This window comes from Odocoileus virginianus, chromosome 2 (assembly GCF_023699985.2).
Source record: "Odocoileus virginianus isolate 20LAN1187 ecotype Illinois chromosome 2, Ovbor_1.2, whole genome shotgun sequence".
Taxonomy (NCBI): Eukaryota; Metazoa; Chordata; class Mammalia; order Artiodactyla; family Cervidae; genus Odocoileus; species Odocoileus virginianus.
This window is the reverse complement of record NC_069675.1, coordinates 92445386-92464106: the sequence shown is the minus strand read 5'-3', so window position 1 is coordinate 92464106 and position 18721 is coordinate 92445386. Positions and strand designations below refer to the sequence as shown.

General features: G+C 50.0%; 1 protein-coding gene across 5 annotated transcripts in view; it reads right to left on the bottom strand.

The window, feature by feature from the left end:
- The window catches only part of MVB12B (multivesicular body subunit 12B), a 190577-nt gene that overhangs the window by 120280 nt on the left and 51576 nt on the right, over positions 1–18721 (bottom strand). For all 5 annotated transcript variants that reach the window (XM_070453017.1, XM_070453027.1, XM_070453021.1 and 2 more), the window contains exons 3-4: positions 9971–10078; positions 2612–2708 (exon numbers count right to left, since the gene is read on the bottom strand). In XM_070453017.1, coding sequence (XP_070309118.1) covers positions 2612–2708; positions 9971–10078 — 205 coding nt within the window. The remainder of the gene's footprint in view (positions 1–2611; positions 2709–9970; positions 10079–18721) is intronic.

The window sequence follows — 18721 nt, the reverse complement described above, 5'->3', positions numbered from 1 at the left end:
CTGTTCTTTCGAAACATCCCACCCTCGCCTTCTCCCACAGAGTCCAAAAGTCTGTTCTGTAAATCTGTGTCTCTTTTTCTGTTTTGCATATAGGGTTATCATTACCATCTTTCTGAATTCCATATGTATGTGTTAGTATGCTGTAATGTTCTTTATCTTTCTGGCTTACTTTACTCTGTATAATGGGCTCCAGTTTCATCCATCTCATTAGAACTGATTCAAATGAATTCTTTTTAATGGCTGAGTAATATTCCATGGTGTATATGTACCACAGCTTCCTTATCCATTCATCTGCTGATGGGCATCTAGGTTGCTTCCATGTCCTGGCTATTATAAACAGTGCTGCAATGAACATTGGGGTGCACGTGTCTCTTTCAGATCTGGTTTCCTCAGTGTGTATGCCCAGAAGTGGGATTGCTGGGTCATATGGCAGTTCTATTCCCAGTTTTTTAAGAAATCTCCACACTGTTTTCCATAGTGGCTGTACTAGTTTGCATTCCCACCAACAGTGTAAGAGGGTTCCCTTTTCTCCACACCCTCTCCAGCATTTATTGCTTGTAAACTTTTGGATAGCAGCCATCCTGACTGGCGTGTAATGGTACCTCATTGTGGTTTTGATTTGCATTTCTCTAATAATGAGTGATGTTGAGCATCTTTTCATGTTTGTTAGCCATCTGTATGTCTTCTTTGGAGAAGTGTCTGTTTAGTTCTTTGGCCCATTTTTTGATTGGGTCATTTATTTTTCTGGAATTGAGCTTCAGGAGTTGCTTGTATATTTTTGAGATTAATCCTTTGTCTGTTGCTTCATTTGCTATTATTTTCTCCCAATCTGAGGGCTGTCTTTTCACCTTACTTATAGTTTCCTTTGTTGTGCAAAAGCTTTTAAGTTTCATTAGGTCCCATTTGTTTATTTTTGCTTTTATTTCCAATATTCTGGGAGGTGGGTCATAGAGGATCCTGCTGTGATTTATGTCAGAGTGTTTTACCTATGTTCTCCTCTAGGAGTTTTCTAGTTTCTGGTCTTACATTTAGATCTTTAATCCATTTTGAGTTTATTTTTGTGTATGGTGTTAGAAAGTGTTCTAGTTTCATTCTTTTACAAGTGGTTGACCAGTTTTCCCAGCACCACTTGTTAAAGAGGTTGTCTTTTTTCCATTGTATATCCTTGCCTCCTTTGTCGAAGATAAGGTGTCCATAGGTTTGTGGATTTATCTCTGGGCTTTCTATTCTGTTCCATTGATCTATATTTCTGTCTTTGTGCCAGTACCATACTAACAGCAGTGTTTCTTAAGGCCCATTGGACTTCGCACTCCAGAGTGTCTGGCTCTGGGTGATTAACCACACCGTTGTGGTAATCTGGTTCATTAAGATCTTTCTTATATAGTTCCTCCATGTATTCTTTCCATTGCATTCCATGTTTAACCTTGGATAAGTTCTTTAATCCTTAAGTTGCTACTGAACCTCATTTTTCTCATATGTGAAATGGGTATGTATTAATAATACCTATCTCCAAATAGGTACCTATCTTCAGGGGTCTTCTGAAGATGAAATGCGATCAGGTATATATAACATTTATGACAGGGGCTACATAGTAAACACATACTAAATACTGACTGCTGTGAAATTATTAGCTAATACATGTTAATAACAAACAACTAGAAGTAGACCAATGTCCAAAAGCGAAGACAGCTTAAGTATGCTACCCATGGAATCCACTTGTTTCATTAAAATAATAGCTATATGGGGTCCATGTAGATACGGAAAGTCTGATCTATAAGAAATGTTTGCAGGAAAACAGGCCCCCCCGCCCCCAAAAAAGTAGGTCTAAAATGGGAAAAACAAAGTAAGTGTGACAAAAAGTGAGATGCAAAGTTTCATGATGGATCGTGTGTCATAAAGGAAGGATCCTCTGGATTTGTTTCTTATTTGCCACATCACTCTTGTGGCTATCCTAACACTGGTCCTAGGTAATATAAAATAAAGCAAGTTAGTTGGCGTACATTAAACTGAGGCGGCTCAGCCACCCAGAGGTTTCCAGCACTGTCTAGTGACTGACGCCACGCACGACAAGAACCTCAGGCTGCCACGCGGTCCTGAAGAAGCTTCCGGCGTGTCAGCCACTCACTCCTGCTCCCTGGCGCTCAGGGTCTTCCCTCAGTTTCAGATCTTGAGGACTCTAACATGCAGTCTTTCTGGTTCTGACTTTTCCTATACTCCAAGAACCAAAAGTGGGGACATCAGGGCACTTGTATTCCCTGAGCGTCTTTTGGGTTTTTTCCTTTTGCTTCTGGGTCTTGTGCGAAGCTTGGCGTCAGCATCACCGGAGGATGGGCTAAGGACAAACTACAACTGGTTTCCCAAGTGAACTGATTCAGCAGGGAGCCCCATTCTCAGAGAAAAGGGTGAGTTCTGCTCACTTCCACACCTCTACCCAGAACATGCCAAAGTAGAGCCAAGTCAGACACATGTCAAAAGCAGCAGGGTTTATTTGTGGGCACGCAGTAAGCCCTCCTAAAATGTTTCTGAAGCAAACTGCACATAAAAATGTCTACACATACACCTGGAGGAAGAAAACTCTCACTGTGGTGAGTAGGGCCAGAGGGTGACTCACGTGTGTCCACCGTTTCCTGAATCGGGATGAAGCCAACAGGCAGAGTGTCCTTGATGTCGATGAGCTTCATGTCCACTAACACGTTCCCTAAATGGCTCTTGGGAAGAAAGGAGATACAGACGATTAATCTGAACACGCCTGTGGTGGATCTGCCATTCTGGCTTCAAAACGCATATTTAACACAACGACTCATGCAGCTTTACGACAGCAGGTTAATTAGAGTAGGTGCCAGTTAATGATCCCCAGCGGCTACACGGGGACTCTGGTGGCCCCCAGGAAAGGATTTCATCTGCAGAACCTCAAGGCCACTCAGACATGTCCTTGGTTTGCAGGACAAGTGGCCCAGGAGATGCCCGAGATGTAACCGAGCAGAGGGCAGCTGTGCACCCACATCCCAGGACCACGTGGCCCCTTAGCCCTGAGCATCAGCTCTCAGGGAAGCAGGTTTAGAAGAGCACATTCCCGGGGTGGCTGTTGCCCTGGGAGGCAGGGGAGCTGCATCTCTAACAGAGAATCAACCACACCCCAATGATCGCTGGTCTCTGCATATTGACACACATTTCAGTGGCTAGATATGTTCTGTAAAACCCCACGAATCGTAAACTCACACAGAGTGGAAAAGCCCTGTTGCCTAATATTACACATCTTCCAAAATGACATGCACAGGGGCCTCTTAAAGCTTCTACTTAGTGGTGGTGCATGGGGTCCACAGTGCACAGTTTTCCATAACCAGAGCAAAAATATCTTCGAAGATGGCACGCTGTCCCATAATTGCGAGAGAGAATTCTCTGCAAACGCGCTGGCACTTGCAGCCCACATTTCAAGTTGGAAACGAGCTCTAAAGAGATCTACCCTACAACTTAAAACAAAGTGGGGCCACCTCGGAGGTTTCATTAACATCTTCAGAGTCATTTACAACTTAGCTCCCCCCTTCTCTAGTTAGAGCCAGTTAGAAAAAGAATGATGCCTTCCCATCCCAAATCTCTCCTGTTAGGATGCTAACAACGCACTTGGCATGCCCATCTTCCAGAAATGCCCAAACCCCCATAAGCACACGTGCGGTTTACTTGTGCTGTGTTCCCAGACGACCCCACCACCTTGCCCTGCACGGCGGGAGAGTCAAGCCTGGCCTGCTCAGAGAAGGGCGCAGCCCTCAGTCTCTGTGGCCCCGCCCGTCATGCCCCGTGCCAGCACCATCACTGAAAGCCAAGCAGGGACTCCTATCATCTCAACTCTACGCTTTGTTCCCTCTTGGCACTCTCAGCTTTCCTTCGTATCAGTTTCTAATGGCATGTTTGTGAGGTTTTTATTTAGCATCTGCTTCCCCACCAGGATTTAAGAACCACGAGGACCAAAACCATCTCTGCTACTACTATATATCCAAGCCTAGCATAGATCTTGGCAAACAGTAGGTACTCAATAATTACTGCTGAATAAATTACTATTTTGGGGTACATTTTCAACCAGGCGGGCCACTCAGAATCAGAAATCATAATGGACTTGCTCGGACGACAAATCTAAATAATGCCAACAAAAATATTAAAAGTATATTTAATAAATGCATTATAAACCAAAAGTACACAAATGAAATAAATTCCTGAAATTTAGCCATGAAGGTTAAAGTGTCGAGTGTAAACTATGACCAGTGTTTTCTCGGCACTGTGGTCAGAAAGCCGTCTCTTTCAAAAGCTGGTATTTGCGGAGGATTTAAAATGATTACATTTCAGGTAGCTGGGTCTCGGGAAAACAACGCACAGGCCAGCACAGCAAGTGGAGAGTGGAACCCTAACATGAAATAAATCTCTGACCATGGAGAAAGGGTTTGAACCATTAACCCAACTCGCAAACATCAGCTCCTTTCAGAATCGTCTGATCTAATCATACTTTTTTTTTTTCATGGCAGTTGCTTTTCCATGTCGTCACTGCTTTCTGCATTGAGAAATTAACAGCTGGGTATGTTTCCCTGCCCTATAGATGGATGGGCATTCATCAATATCCTTCTCCAACATCTTCTATCTGACAAGTTGGGTTTTAACAGAAGTCAACTGCAAACCACTTAGCGACCTCACCCTCCATACTCTACGAATGTCCCTGATCATAAAGCCAGAACATCAGTGGTGCAGCCATTAAAAGAGGCATGAAGACCCCCCTCCTGTGCACACGGAATGGGAGGTTGCACTGTCAGAGCTTCCTGCAGCCCAAGTGAGGTCCCTCGGTGCCCGGGGCTGCCGCTGCACCGGGTTTAATACAGTAGGTCTGCGACACCATTAATTTTGCCTGTTCCTCTCCCCTCCCCCATCCTGTGCTCTCTTTCATTTCCTCCTCATAAATATGAAGAACGTATTCCCAATCCTTGTTGAGCAAATGATTCATGCCAAAAGCCCAATATGCACTGACTCAGGGTATTTATATTGTCTCTGGTAGCCAGTATTTGCTAGTATACTGTAATTATTTTTGACAACCTTGCATTTAAGGTAGCCACAGATAACCAACTTAATATTCAAATGTTCATAAATCCTTCTGTTTAATATCCTCCCTACCTAATCTATGTACATTATTATTACAGGTAATGCAGAAAGTACAGGGCATGAAAAGTGCAATTAATCTCGATCCTTCCCCAGGAAGCAATGTCACTCCAAAGCCAGGTTTCTGTGTTAACAGCATTATTGGGGGAAAGGAGTTCAGGTTCCAGAGGAGTCTCCCCAAACTCCTACACAGGGAGTCTCAAGTCGCCTAATTAAGAATCTGTCCAGTCTTGAGATTCTACATCCCTCCTTTGCAGTTGTAAAAAATTATGCCATGCAAAGTCTTGGCTCTGACAGTGGGGCTGGGACAGACTGGCTGTAACAGATTAAAATATGGCTCATTCCTGCTCTACTCCTGGGCTGGCAAGGGGGCCCCTGTCGCCCCTTTGAACTGCCTTCCCTCCGCGTCTCACTACAGGACCCATTCACTCTTTTTCTGAAAATAAAATGCACCTAATTTCCTTACTGCTTCAAAAGGGGGGCAGAGGATTCTCCCACTGCCCTTGTCCTGGTCTTACACCCTCTCCCACACACGCCTCACCATGCCCGCCTGGCCCTCATAGAGTAAGAGATACAAAGCAGGCACTCAACACACACCTCCTGAATGTTCGACAAATGATTAGATCGATGTATTTTCTACCATCCACTTACCCATGACACTAAACAAGCCCCAGTGACTTCATTTTTTAACTTGCTATTGTCCCTGCTCCAAGGGATCAGGGGCTCTTCTGGCTGAGAGTACCAACAACCCACAGCCTTGAAGGAAATGCAACAAAAACAGAAATCAGAAACAGCCAGTGAGATCGTGGCTGCCCTCTGCAAATACGGTCTCCTCTTCAGCAGGAGGTACCGAGGCTGAGTGGGGATCAAGAGTGAACACGTGAAACCACCGGGCAGAGCATGGGTGTGAACACGAGATGCTCAAGCCTCAGGAGTTGGTCCTGCAGCCCTGCGCGGCAGTGAACACGCAGACGTCCTGCAGAAAGGGGCAGCCAGAGGCAGAAGAGAGGTGACAAAAGCTAAGAATATGGGTAGTTTCAAAGAGTATGGGTAACCTCCAGGAGCAAAGGGGACAAGAGAGCACCACAGGTGTTTATGGACGCAGGATGGAGGGATGGAGCCAGGGGCACTGCCCGAACGTCACAGGCCTGACATCTGGAAAGGTGACCTGGCATTCAGACTGCCCCTGGGGTCTCCTCACTGCACTGTGACCCGATTCAGACCTGCCCCTGGGGTCTCCTCACTGCACTGTGACCCGATTCAGACCTGCCCCTGGGGTCTCCTCACTGCTCTGCGATCCAACCTCAGACCTTCTCCTGGGGTCTCCTCACTGCTCTGTGACCTGACCTCAGACCTGCCCCTGGGGTCTCCTCACTGCTCTGCGACCCGACCTCAGACCTGCCCCTGGGGTCTCCTCACTGCACTGTGACCCAATTCAGACCTGCCCCTGGGGTCTCCTCACTGCACTGTGACCCGATTCAGACCTGCCCCTGGGGTCTCCTCACTGCTCTGCGACCCAACCTCAGACCTGCCCCTGGGGTCTCCTCACTGCTCTGCGATCCAACCTCAGACCTGCCCCTGGGGTCTCCTCACTGCACTGTGACCCAATTCAGACCTGCCCCTGGGGTCTCCTCACTGCACTGTGACCCGATTCAGACCTGCCCCTGGGGTCTCCTCACTGCACTGTGACCCAATTCAGACCTGCTCCTGGGGTCTCCTCACTGCACTGTGACCCAATTCAGACCTGCCCCTGGGGTCTCCTCACTGCACTGTGACCCAATTCAGACCTGCCCCTGGGGTCTCCTCACTGCACTGTGACCCGATTCAGACCTGCCCCTGGGATCTCCTCACTGCTCTGTGACCCGACCTCAGACCTGCCCCTGGGGTCTCCTCACTGCACTGTGACCCAATTCAGACCTGCCCCTGGGGTCTCCTCACTGCACTGTGACCCAATTCAGACCTGCCCCTGGGGTCTCCTCACTGCACTGTGACCCAATTCAGACCTGCTCCTGGGGTCTCCTCACTGCTCTGTGACCCGACCTCAGACCTGCCCCTGGGGTCTCCTCACTGCACTGTGACCCAATTCAGACCTGCCCCTGGGGTCTCCTCACTGCACTGTGACCCAATTCAGACCTGCCCCTGGGGTCTCCTCACTGCACTGTGACCCAATTCAGACCTGCCCCTGGGGTCTCCTCACTGCACTGTGACCCAATTCAGACCTGCTCCTGGGGTCTCCTCACTGCTCTGTGACCCGACCTCAGACCTGCCCCTGGGGTCTCCTCACTGCACTGTGACCCAATTCAGACCTGCCCCTGGGGTCTCCTCACTGCACTGTGACCCAATTCAGACCTGCCCCTGGGGTCTCCTCACTGCACTGTGACCCAATTCAGACCTGCCCCTGGGATCTCCTCACTGCTCTGTGACCCGACCTCAGACCTGCCCCTGGGGTCTCCTCACTGCACCGTGACCCAACCTCAGACCTGCCCCTGGGGTCTCCTCACTGCACCGTGACCCAACCTCAGACCTGCCCCTGGGGTCTCCTCACTGCACCGTGACCCAATTCAGACCTGCCCCTGGGGTCTCCTCACTGCACCGTGACCCAATTCAGACCTGCCCCTGGGCTCTCCTCACTGCACTGTGACCCGATTCAGACCTGCCCCTGGGCTCTCCTCACTGCACTGTGATGCAACCTCAGACCTGCCCCTGCGGTCTCCTCAGTGCACTGTGACCCAACCTCAGACCTGCCCCTGGGGTCTCCTCACTGCACCATGACCCAACCTCAGACCTGCTCCTGGGGTCTCCTCACTGCACCGTGACCCGATTCAGACCTGCCCCTGGGCTCTCCTCACTGCACTGTGACCCGATTCAGACCTGCCCCTGGGCTCTCCTCACTGCACTGTGATGCAACCTCAGAACTGCCCCTGGGGTCTCCTCACTGCTCTGTGACCCGACCTCAGACCTGCCCCTGGGGTCTCCTCACTGCACTGTGACCCGATTCAGACCTGCCCCTGGGGTCTCCTCACTGCTCTGTGACCCGACCTCAGACCTGCCCCTGGGGTCTCCTCACTGCACTGTGACCCGATTCAGACCTGCCCCTGGGGTCTCCTCACTGCTCTGTGACCCGACCTCAGACCTGCCCCTGGGGTCTCCTCACTGCACTGTGACCCGATTCAGACCTGCCCCTGGGGTCTCCTCACTGCTCTGTGACCCGACCTCAGACCTGCCCCTGGGGTCTCCTCACTGCACTGTGACCCAAATCAGACCTGCCCCTGGGGTCTCCTCACTGCACTGTGACCCAATTCAGACCTGCCCCTGGGGTCTCCTCACTGCACTGTGACCCAATTCAGACCTGCTCCTGGGGTCTCCTCACTGCTCTGTGACCCGACCTCAGACCTGCCCCTGGGGTCTCCTCACTGCACTGTGACCCAATTCAGACCTGCCCCTGGGGTCTCCTCACTGCACTGTGACCCAATTCAGACCTGCCCCTGGGGTCTCCTCACTGCACTGTGACCCAATTCAGACCTGCCCCTGGGGTCTCCTCACTGCACTGTGACCCGATTCAGACCTGCCCCTGGGGTCTCCTCACTGCACTGTGACCTGAAGGTCCTGCTCAGACCCACCACGGGCCCAGCTGCCAGGAACTTCCCTCCTCCATAAGGAGCTCTGTCCTTTACAGTGAGCATTTATTACTCTCATCATGAGTGGGAAAAAATGAGAGCAACAAGTCCTCCCTGAGTATGTTAGAAATCATTTTCCTAACACACACTTAACAAATAGGAACGGCTGCTGGACGAGAGTGTGGGTCACAGATCCATGTGACGGTCCCCAGTCAGAAAATGCTGCAGGGAGGCATGAGGACTGTGACAGGACCACGGGGCTGTGGGGCTTGTGATGGAGAGAAAGACGGTGACCTTTCCCCCTTCCAGACTTCTGATTGGGGATGTCTGACCCTATTTTTTCTTTATTGTTCATGAACATATTTTATTGTTGCCATAAGATTTATAAAAATAATAAAAATATTTCCCATCTGATTTTTTTTTTTTTTGCATTTAGGCCCAAAATAAAATGGCACCCCTAAAAATGAAAATCTGACTGCTCCCTATTAGGGTTAGGGAAGACAGGTGTCAGACAAGCACACAAACTCCCTGATATCAGAAGCTATTACTTTAAGAGCCTGAGGATGGAGGCAGCATATTTGCAGAATGCCCAGGACAGGCCTCACAAGGAAAGGATACTCACAAGAGCCACTTCTCTTTTTTATAAACCACTTATTAGAACATCTTCAGTAGGTACCTTTAAAATTTCCTAATTTATGGGCTTAAGTATTTAAAACAACACAGTAAAAGTAATCTGCATGTGTGGGGGATACCTACTCGCCGAAAAAAGGAAATGTCACGTGGCAGAGAGACCTGGGGAGAAAGTCAACACAGCCACGTCTTGGGGAGGGGTGACCGTGGGACATCTTCTGGCTCTGCTCCCCTCTGCTGATCAGCTTTAAAGCCAGCTCCCCGGGAAGATGCTCACATCATACTACCCTGCAATTTGTTACTCGGATGAAAGGCAGGCAGGATGAGAGCTGTGAGAGAAATCTTCTCTGGGTTTCCTCTGGAAAACAGGTTTTAATGGAATTCACTACACACTTGGGTATGTGGTTAATAATACTGTTAATAAATGAAACCCAGCAGTGGTTGCTGATCCTACCCTGTTTACTTAAAACCACAGATAAATTAACACAGCGATGAAAAACCACCACCAAAAAAGTGAGCAGAATTTCAAACACAAATGGCAATGACTTGTCCTCACTTAGCAAACGGAAAGCCACTACTAGACTTACATTTTCTTTGGAAAAGGATCTTGTGAAGCACAGGTATCGGGTAACCTTGGATTTAAATAAGCCGTCTTTCCAGAGGTCAGCATCCACACCATCTGCTGTCTGCGCGACCTGCAGCAAAGAGACGGAGAAGAGGACGCAGGTGAGGCAGGGGCCACGGAGGGCGGGTGTGAGGAGCTTCCGTACCTGCGCCAATTAACTCCAGCCCAGGCTCACGCGGCATCTCATTAGTCCACTTCACCAGGCCCTGGGAAGAGATTTTTCCAAGAGGGGCCCAGGGAGAGTGTGAAAAATACAACTTCTAAAAATATTGTCCCTGGGGAAGTCATTGATTAAAGACAGCCTGACAAAAGTGGTTCTAATGAGAAAAGAGGAACTTTTGTTTGTCATGGACCAAGAAGGGACTGGAGAAGTCAGCACATGAAGGTGCTCATTACCAGTCACTCCAGGGACAGTACAGGGTGCAGAGGGAAGTCCAATGGGGCATGAAATGCCAGCTGAGGGGGGCACCGCCTGCCAGGAGCCTGGGCGGCTTCCTGCTCCGGGACTGACTGGGCTGGCCAGGGGCTGCTGTCACTGGGCGTCGGGGGTGGGCAGGGGGTCAGAGAGGTTCGCCCAGCCCCGTTTCTTTTCAGCACAAGTTCTGTGAGTGGAATTCAAGGTTGAAAGCCAACATGATAGGAAAATAAAAAAAGACTCAGCCTCTTGTTCCTAGTCTCACTGAGGAGCCATATTCTTGTATATGGCTGTAGAAATTTCCCCCTAAAGGCTCCCCTGGTGGCTCCGGTGGTAAAGAATCTGCCTGCGATGTGGGAGACCTGGGTTCGATCCCTGGGTTGGGAAGTTCTCTGCAAAAGGGAATGACAACCCATTCCTGTATTCTCGCCTGGAGAATTCTATAGACATAGGAGCCTGGCGGGCTATAATCCCTGGGATCACAAAGAGTCGGACATGATTGAGCAACTAACACTTTTCACTTCCACTTTCAAGAAGCGTTCAAGGATGAAGCCAGCCTTGATGTGAGTCTTACAGGACCTGGGCCCTGGGCCCTGGGGCCGGGGCCGTCAATGGGAAGAGTTCACGAGGAGACGGGAGAAGAGAAGGCGGCTGGCCGGGACACGCTCTCCCTATTCTCTCCACGATGCTCAATAGGGGCGATCAGGCTCTGTGCTGCTTCTTCCCTCAGCACCGACAGGTCAGAGGGGTAATCGACCTCCCACACCCTGGCTGCACCCCGACGGGACTCTGGGAAGACCTGGGAGCAGCTCCTCTTTGGGGAGCAGCACCTTCTGCAGCCGGCCCCCTGCAGTGCACCCTGGGGTCTCCCTGCTCCTCCTTCTGAAGATTAGACTGTGGGAGGCATGTGTGCTCATTTGTGTCCCACTCTTTGCAACCACATGGACTGTCGCCAGCCAGGCTCCTTTGTCCATGGAATTTTCCAGGCAAGAATACTGGAGTGGGTTGCCATTTCCTTCTCCAGGGTATCGTCCTGACCCAGGGATCGAACCCACATCTCTTGCGTCTCCTGTATTGGCAGGCAGATTGTTTACCAGCTGAGCCACCAGGGAAGACCATGGAAGCCTTCCTTGATCTGACAAGCTCCAGGCTGTCCTCACAAACTGCTGAAAGCGCCTCTGTTCTTTACACAAAACTGGCCTGATTCTGCCCTGTCCCGTGTCCACACTGCACAGCAGGCCCACGGCTCAGGCTGTCACGTGCGAAGCCGGGAGTGTGGGGGCCGACTCCACCAGGAGGGTCCCAGAGCCCCCACGGCCACGTTCTCCGAGAGAGCCCCTGAAAAGACCAAAGGCCAGCTGGCAAAAGAAAAGAGCTTGCTTTCACACCAAACAATTGTTAAGTTCATAAATGCCATAAAGCGAAAAGAAGGGTCCTTATGCTGAATGTGCAAAGATGTTTGACCTGAAAGCTGAAGGAGGAAGGGTATGGCGACAATCTCGGGACAGGCTGGTTCAAGTATGTCACTCCCACAGAAAGAACACGGCGGAACAGACCAGGCCTTGTCCGCGCTTGGCCCCATAATGGTCATACATAAAGTTCCTCAGAAAACCTGAGATTTGAGGCAGTGGCCCCAACTTCTACTACCAAGGATCTTTTCTCCCATCGGTTCCATGTTTGAAAGATTTTTGTTTCCCAAACTGTACTTGTATTTCCTCAGTTCAAAGATGTAGCCTTTGGGAATCACCTGTGGATTTAAAGCACACTCCTTTAGGAAAAAAAGAAATATCATGTCAAATTGCACAAACCTACTTCTCAGATGCATGGCAATTTCGGAACCATTAAAATGTGACAAGATGCCAAGGGAACAAAGAAAGAAGGGAGCCTATGTGGTTTCTCTATAATAAATGCATTATTTTTGATAAATTTTTTAAAAAAAACCAGAGAGTCTGCAGAACACGCAAAGGCTGCGGTATCTCAGAAGAGAGAGAGCTGCGTCCAGCCTTCCATGGAAAAGCCTGGGGGTTCAGGAGGGTTTTCCTGGCTACTGGAAATTCCACCGTGGGGTGGTGTGCCCCTTCATTCAAGGCCATCATTTCCAGGGTTTGAAAATGAGGATTCCCTCCTCTTGTCCCACTGCTAGAATCTTCCCTTTCCTGAATGAGAAGACACCCTGGTATGATGAAGAGGCCGGTGCAGGAATGCAGAGAGGGGAGAGGGAAGCAGGAGCAGGCCTGCTCCTTCCTCAGGGGCCCCCTTCTCTCCCTCTGCCCCTGCAGTTAACAGGCCTCCAACCTGCTCCTGAGACCCATTCAACAAGGTCCACCATGGCCCAGCTCTGCCCTGAGCCACAACCCATGTGCGGTGAAGTGAATATGTGTAATGCCCTCCAACCCCAGCCAAGGGGAGGTGAGGAGGGAGGTGAGAGGAAGAGAACCGTGTGTGGGGGTGTGCATGGGTGGGTGTGGGTGTGCACAGCACAGAGGTGCCTGCAGCCAGGGGCCCACAGGCTGGGCTGGATCCACCTCCAAGGCTGCTTGGGGCGTGAGGAGCCCAGAGCTGGCTCCGCAGCAGGACTAGGGAAGTGGCCCTGGAGGAACAAGGCTGGGCCTTCACAGCTTGCCTTCCCTGGAGCAGGAGAAGTACCCAGGCAGGTAAAGGTGCTTCCCAACCTAAACTCTCCCCATGGCAAGTTGGACTAGCTATGAGGTAAGTCAGAGAAGGAAACGGCAACCCACTCCAGTGTTCTTGCCTGGAGAATCCCATGGACAGAGGAGCCTCGCGGGCTACAGTCCACGGGGTCACAAGGAGTCAGACACGACTGAAGTGACTGAGCATACGGGGAAAGTATGTGGTCAGTAGCTACATGGGTGCCCTGCAGAGGTTCACATCTAAACTCTGTCCCCATGAACTCAGTCTTGAGTCCCAGGATGGGAGAGTGGGGACAGGGAGGCAGGCTAGGTGTGGAGGAAGAAGGTTCTAGGTACAGCAGACCCCAACCTGACACCCCAGGCTTCAGCAAGCCCCTCTCTCGGGGGCACTGTGGGGACAAAGGGGATAATGCATGAGACCTGCCTCAGTGCTCACCCGGGACCCCATGAAGCCAGAGCCAACTGACAGGTTTACGCAAATGTGACGACGTGAAGCATGCTTTTAAAGCGATATCATACTACATCAGGATTCGAGAAGCCCTGCATTGTCACACGGGGGCTCAGCTCCAGCCTCTGGTCCCTGGGGTTCCTTCCCATCTCTGGGACTACACCTGGTCTTCAACACAGACTATGTACTTGTGTGACTGACCTTTATCTGCTCTACTGTCCCGCCACTGACAAAAGCTCTGCCAAGACAAGGACAGTGTCCGATGGCCATTTATCCCCTGTGCTCAGCATCCTGCCTGATACACATGGGCTCATCCGCAACTGGCTAAAGGGGTGAACGGACGAATCAGCCCGCAGGTCTGCAGCAAACCGTGAAAAACCAAGTAACCCTGCTAGCTACTAGGGTAAGGTAATACAAACTTTAAAAATGAAATTTCCAGGACTTAATCCCTTGAGCTGAGTGTATGTGTCCCCTTCAAAATCACCACTCAGAGGCCAAACCCCCATTTCAACAGTGAGGCCACTTATTTTTTCGGTTTTATCTGTACCTGTTGTGTTCCCAAAACGACCAGAGGATGCCCAACGCTGCTGCTAGCTGCAGTGTCCCGGGTGTGTCTGTCATAGGGGTTCACATGCGCGTGCACACACACGCACACGCTCATACCCTCCCTCTCCTTTTCCCATCTTCCCAGCACAGGAGCTGCCTCTGCAGAGGAAGGGGTGGTCAGTGACAGACAGGACACCTGGGTTTACCTCTCCTGCCCACCAATATTCTTCTGAAATGATAACCAAGTGGAGACAGCAGGGAGCCACTAAAATAAAGAGAAAGAGAGGAGTAGAGCCGAGGCAGATGCCATCAGACGCGTGGAGACGTGGAAAGTGGAAGGCCCAGGGCGCAGCAGAGGCGGGGGGACTGACACCCCAGGGCCCGACACCACTGCGGTGAGGGTGGAGGGCCTGCAGGTGGTGGGATGTGAGCTTAGAACTGGAGACAGGCAGAACAAAGCCGTTAGACTCCTAGGTCCCCACTCTGCTTCAGAAGTATCTTCTGCAGAAATGGGCTCAGGGCTCCAGGACACCAGCTCGGTGGGGAAGGACGTGAAGGAGGAAATAAAACTCCAGAGTCAGAGCAGAGGGTAATAAGTCTGCACACCGAGTGGAACAGTGATGAACGGTGGGCCCTTCCCGGCCCCCTCCAGGCCTACCCTCCTTCCTGCTTCTGGCCCCTTGGGAGCCAGGTGTACCCCCTAAATGCTGCAAATTGAAGGATGAGTCTCTGGAGAAATTAAAGAGTACCAGAGAGAAGACCAGCATCCACAGGCTCTGAGGTCTCTGGTTATGGTTACAAGAGCCAGTTCCCGCGCGCACGAGCCCCACCCCTACCACAGGGCTCCGACCCCAGGAGCTAGGGCTCGGCTCTTAACTGACAACAAAGAATTACCAGGCACTGGGGGGAGTCTCAAATATGACGACAGGGTCCAAATTATTAGAAGAAAGGGAACCTAAAAATAGCACAGAAAACAGGAGGAAACAACAAAAGCTAAAGAATAAACAACCAAACCTGTAATGAATATCTTCAGAGGGATAAGTGAAGATATTGCCATCACCAAGCAAGAACTGGGTTTCCTTGGTGGCTCAGACAGGAAACAATCTGCCTGCAATGCAGGAGACCCGGGTTCGACCCCTGAGTCAGGAAGATCCCCTGGAGAAGGGAATGGCTTTCCCACTCCAGTATTCTTGCCTGTAGAATTTCATGGACAGTCCATGGGGCTGCAAAGAGTTGGACACAGCTGATCGACTAACACTTTTACTTTTTTTTAAACAAGAATAGAATATTGTGGAAAATGTCTTAAAAGGAAAAATTTAAGACAACACAAGGAGTTTAGACATAAAAACTTACAGCTAAAATTAAAAATTAAAAAAAAAAAAACCCTGGAGGAAAAAATTGAGGAAATCTCCCAGAAAATAAAATACAAAGGTGAAGAGAGAAACTACAGATGGGAAAAAAAAACTAAGAAAACTGAAGAATCAATATAGTATCCAACAATGAAATTTCCAGAAAGGGAAATAAAAAATAGAAGAAAAGATGAGCGAGCCTCCACAGTAAAGAGGTCCTGAGAGTTCTAGCACAGTGAATAAAAAAGTCCCACCCCAAAGCACTGCCATGGAGAATCCCATCAATTTTGGGATGAAAAAACCGCCCTTAAAACTTCCAGAGAGAAGTAACAGGCCACGTACAGAGGAACGGAATCAGAGTGCACCCAACGTCTCATCAGCAACACTGAAAACTAAGGCGTGAACAACCTCTTCAAAATTCTGAGGATTTCTGGAATTCTCCACCTGAACCAGCGTCAAGTAAGCATGAAGGTAGAAGAAGATGTTTGCAGACGTTCAAGGACTTACAAAGTTCATCTCCCGCTGCCTTTTCTAGGGAGCCTAGAGGAAGATGCGCCAGTACGACTGGGGACTGAATGATACAGAGCAACCTAGAGCTCCAGGAACAGGCCACCACACAAGACAGCCGGGGGACGGCTTGGACTTCAGGAAATGAGAGAAGGTCATGGAAAGAAGAGTGATGCAGGCTGTCTCTGGGGGAGGAGGCAATGTGGACTGCACCCTGGGAAGGGGTGTGGACGGGCATGTGACAGACATGTCAAGCATTTACAGGCGTGAAGCTCTGCGAGAAAACATAACTTAGTAACTAACTTGAAAACTTTAAAGAAAAACTTTAAATTCTCACGTAAAAATCGGTAGGCATCTAGACAAGTAAGCAAATGAAAGAGCCAAGTCAAGAACTAATTCCAAGAAAAGGAAAAGGTTACAAGAAAGAACCTCCAGTCCTGGTGCATCACTTGATTCAGTGGTACTCAACGACTGCCTCATTATGCTTTATAAACACTGCCCACTCATGTACCAAAACTGTGATACTGCCTGATGGGCAGAGAACATGAGAAAACTACATGTGCAGGATAGCAGGTCAAGAAATAAACAGTACAATCACATTATTTAGAAATATGGAGATGAAGTACCAGAAGTGAAAAAATCTAAAAGAGCTGAAAGTAACTGCCTCTGGGGAATGAAACAGGGAGAGCAGGCAGAGACAGGGCCGGAGTGGCTGTACTTCTTTAAAGTCCCTTAGTACTCTCTGATTTAACTGTGCGGGCATCACTTTGTTAAAAAAAGAAAAGTGAATTTTAATTTTAAAAACTCAAAAGTGCTGGGGGGATGGGGGAGATACTCCCTGGAGAGAAACTGTTACTATGAGGACCACAGGGATGTTCCTGCAGGCACAGCGTGACCCGGCTCCGGCCATCTCCTTAGTGAGTCCCAGAGTGTGTCAACGACCAAAGAAAGCTGCACGTGCCTTCTCCACTGCCGAGTCCGCCCAGGGGACAGGAGCATGTGGGGGGGCCGCGGCCCCCGAGCCTGGCAGAACCACACGGAGCCTTGTACAGCGGCCTGCCTGGTCCAGGCTCAGCCTCTGGCTCGTGCAGCCCAGGCCCCTGGCTTCCTTCCTTCTCGGGCTCCAGCTCAGAGGTCACATTCTGCACGACCGCGAGGCGGTCTCAGAAGGAAACGTGTGTTCAGGAAGCCCAGAGAGCCCACGGAGCGCGGGAAGGAACCCCTGAGCCTAACTGCAGGAAAGCCTCCTGGTTTGAGGACAGGCGGAGGGGCAGGGATCCCGGCCGAGTACTCACTGCTGTCGGGGCTCTGGTCCAGGCAGCTTCTGTGCAGAGTCTCACCGAATCCTCCCAACTACCCGATGCAAAGGGTACTACTTCCCCCTCAGTGTACAGATGAGAAAATGAGGCTTGGTGAACTTCCATAAACTCACTCAAAGTCACTCTGTGGTCAGAGCAGAGGTGGGGCTCTGTGCCCTCTGACTCTGCCCCCTCAGCACCCAGTAAGCAGAGCACCCCCACACAGCCCAGGGAAGGACGGTCCACCTTCCGGGTCAACACCAGGGCCCCTCTGGGCCCTGCCTTGGGGACAGGTGACAAGCCACAGGCAGGCCTCTCTGACCCAAACACAAAGAACCACCCAGGCCACTTAAAAACAGTGCCACAGGGAAAGGGCATCCCTGAATGCTGTAGAGACGATGCCACGGGGCACCCCTGAACACTGCAGAGAAGACAGCGCTCAGGAAGTTCTGGAAGCTCATGGGTTTGGAGAGCTTTGCTGTGATGACAGGAGAAGAGAAGGAAACAGACTAACTGGAACACTTTAAAAGGTCCTGTGCATTCACACAGGGCCCAGCGTTCTAACGCTGCTCTTCAGCTTGCAGGACACGGGAACACGAGCTCACCCACACAAGGGGAGGGTGGAGGACGTGGGCACATGGGGACCAGGGAGCACCCCAGCCAGCAGGCCTCAGGAAGAGCACACACTGGGGTTCACTTGCTCGGAGAAGAGATGCAGGGACTTGTGTGAGAGACTGCACCCTCATCACAGACAAACCAACTCTCCAGTCTATTCACTGCGTTCTTAACTCTGTGAGGATCCCAACAACAACGCACATTCACTGTGTGCGTTCTAGGTGCCGGGACTGGCCCCAAGTATTTTATTCTCAAGTCATTAGTGTAAGTTACCTCATTTAACACAACAGCCCTATATGAGTTACTGTAGTAATCGGTTACTAGCTGATTTTATAGATGAGGAAATTGAGGAACCAAAGGATTGTGGCTAAATAAATTATGGAATGTCTATATAATGGACATACATAGGACACATATTATATAACTGAAACTAACATAACGCTGCCTGTCAGTTATACCTCAATAAAAATAAATTTAAAGCAATAACATTAAAAATACCCATAATGTCAACAGTGCAGAACCAATGCAGAACTGAAGGACACACATTCAGTTCTCAGAAAGGACAAAGTATGTATATGTATAGATTTATGTCCATAATATATTAAGCGGGGGAGCAGGGATCTTCGTACTAGAAAGCATATGAGACAATCCATATAAGGGGGACATGGACACACCAGTTACTCCTGAAATGAGCATTAAATTCCATTAACTTGGTGCTGCCTCTTAAAAGCCTTAAAGCTATATATGTCCCGTGACCAAGGAACTTCACTTCTGAGCACAGAGTCTGAGGGGACCATCAGCTTTGTGCACAAGAGTGGATCATCACTTGTCCCTTCACACTGAGCTTCTGGGTGCCAGATGTGGACGAGGTGCAGAGGACAGAG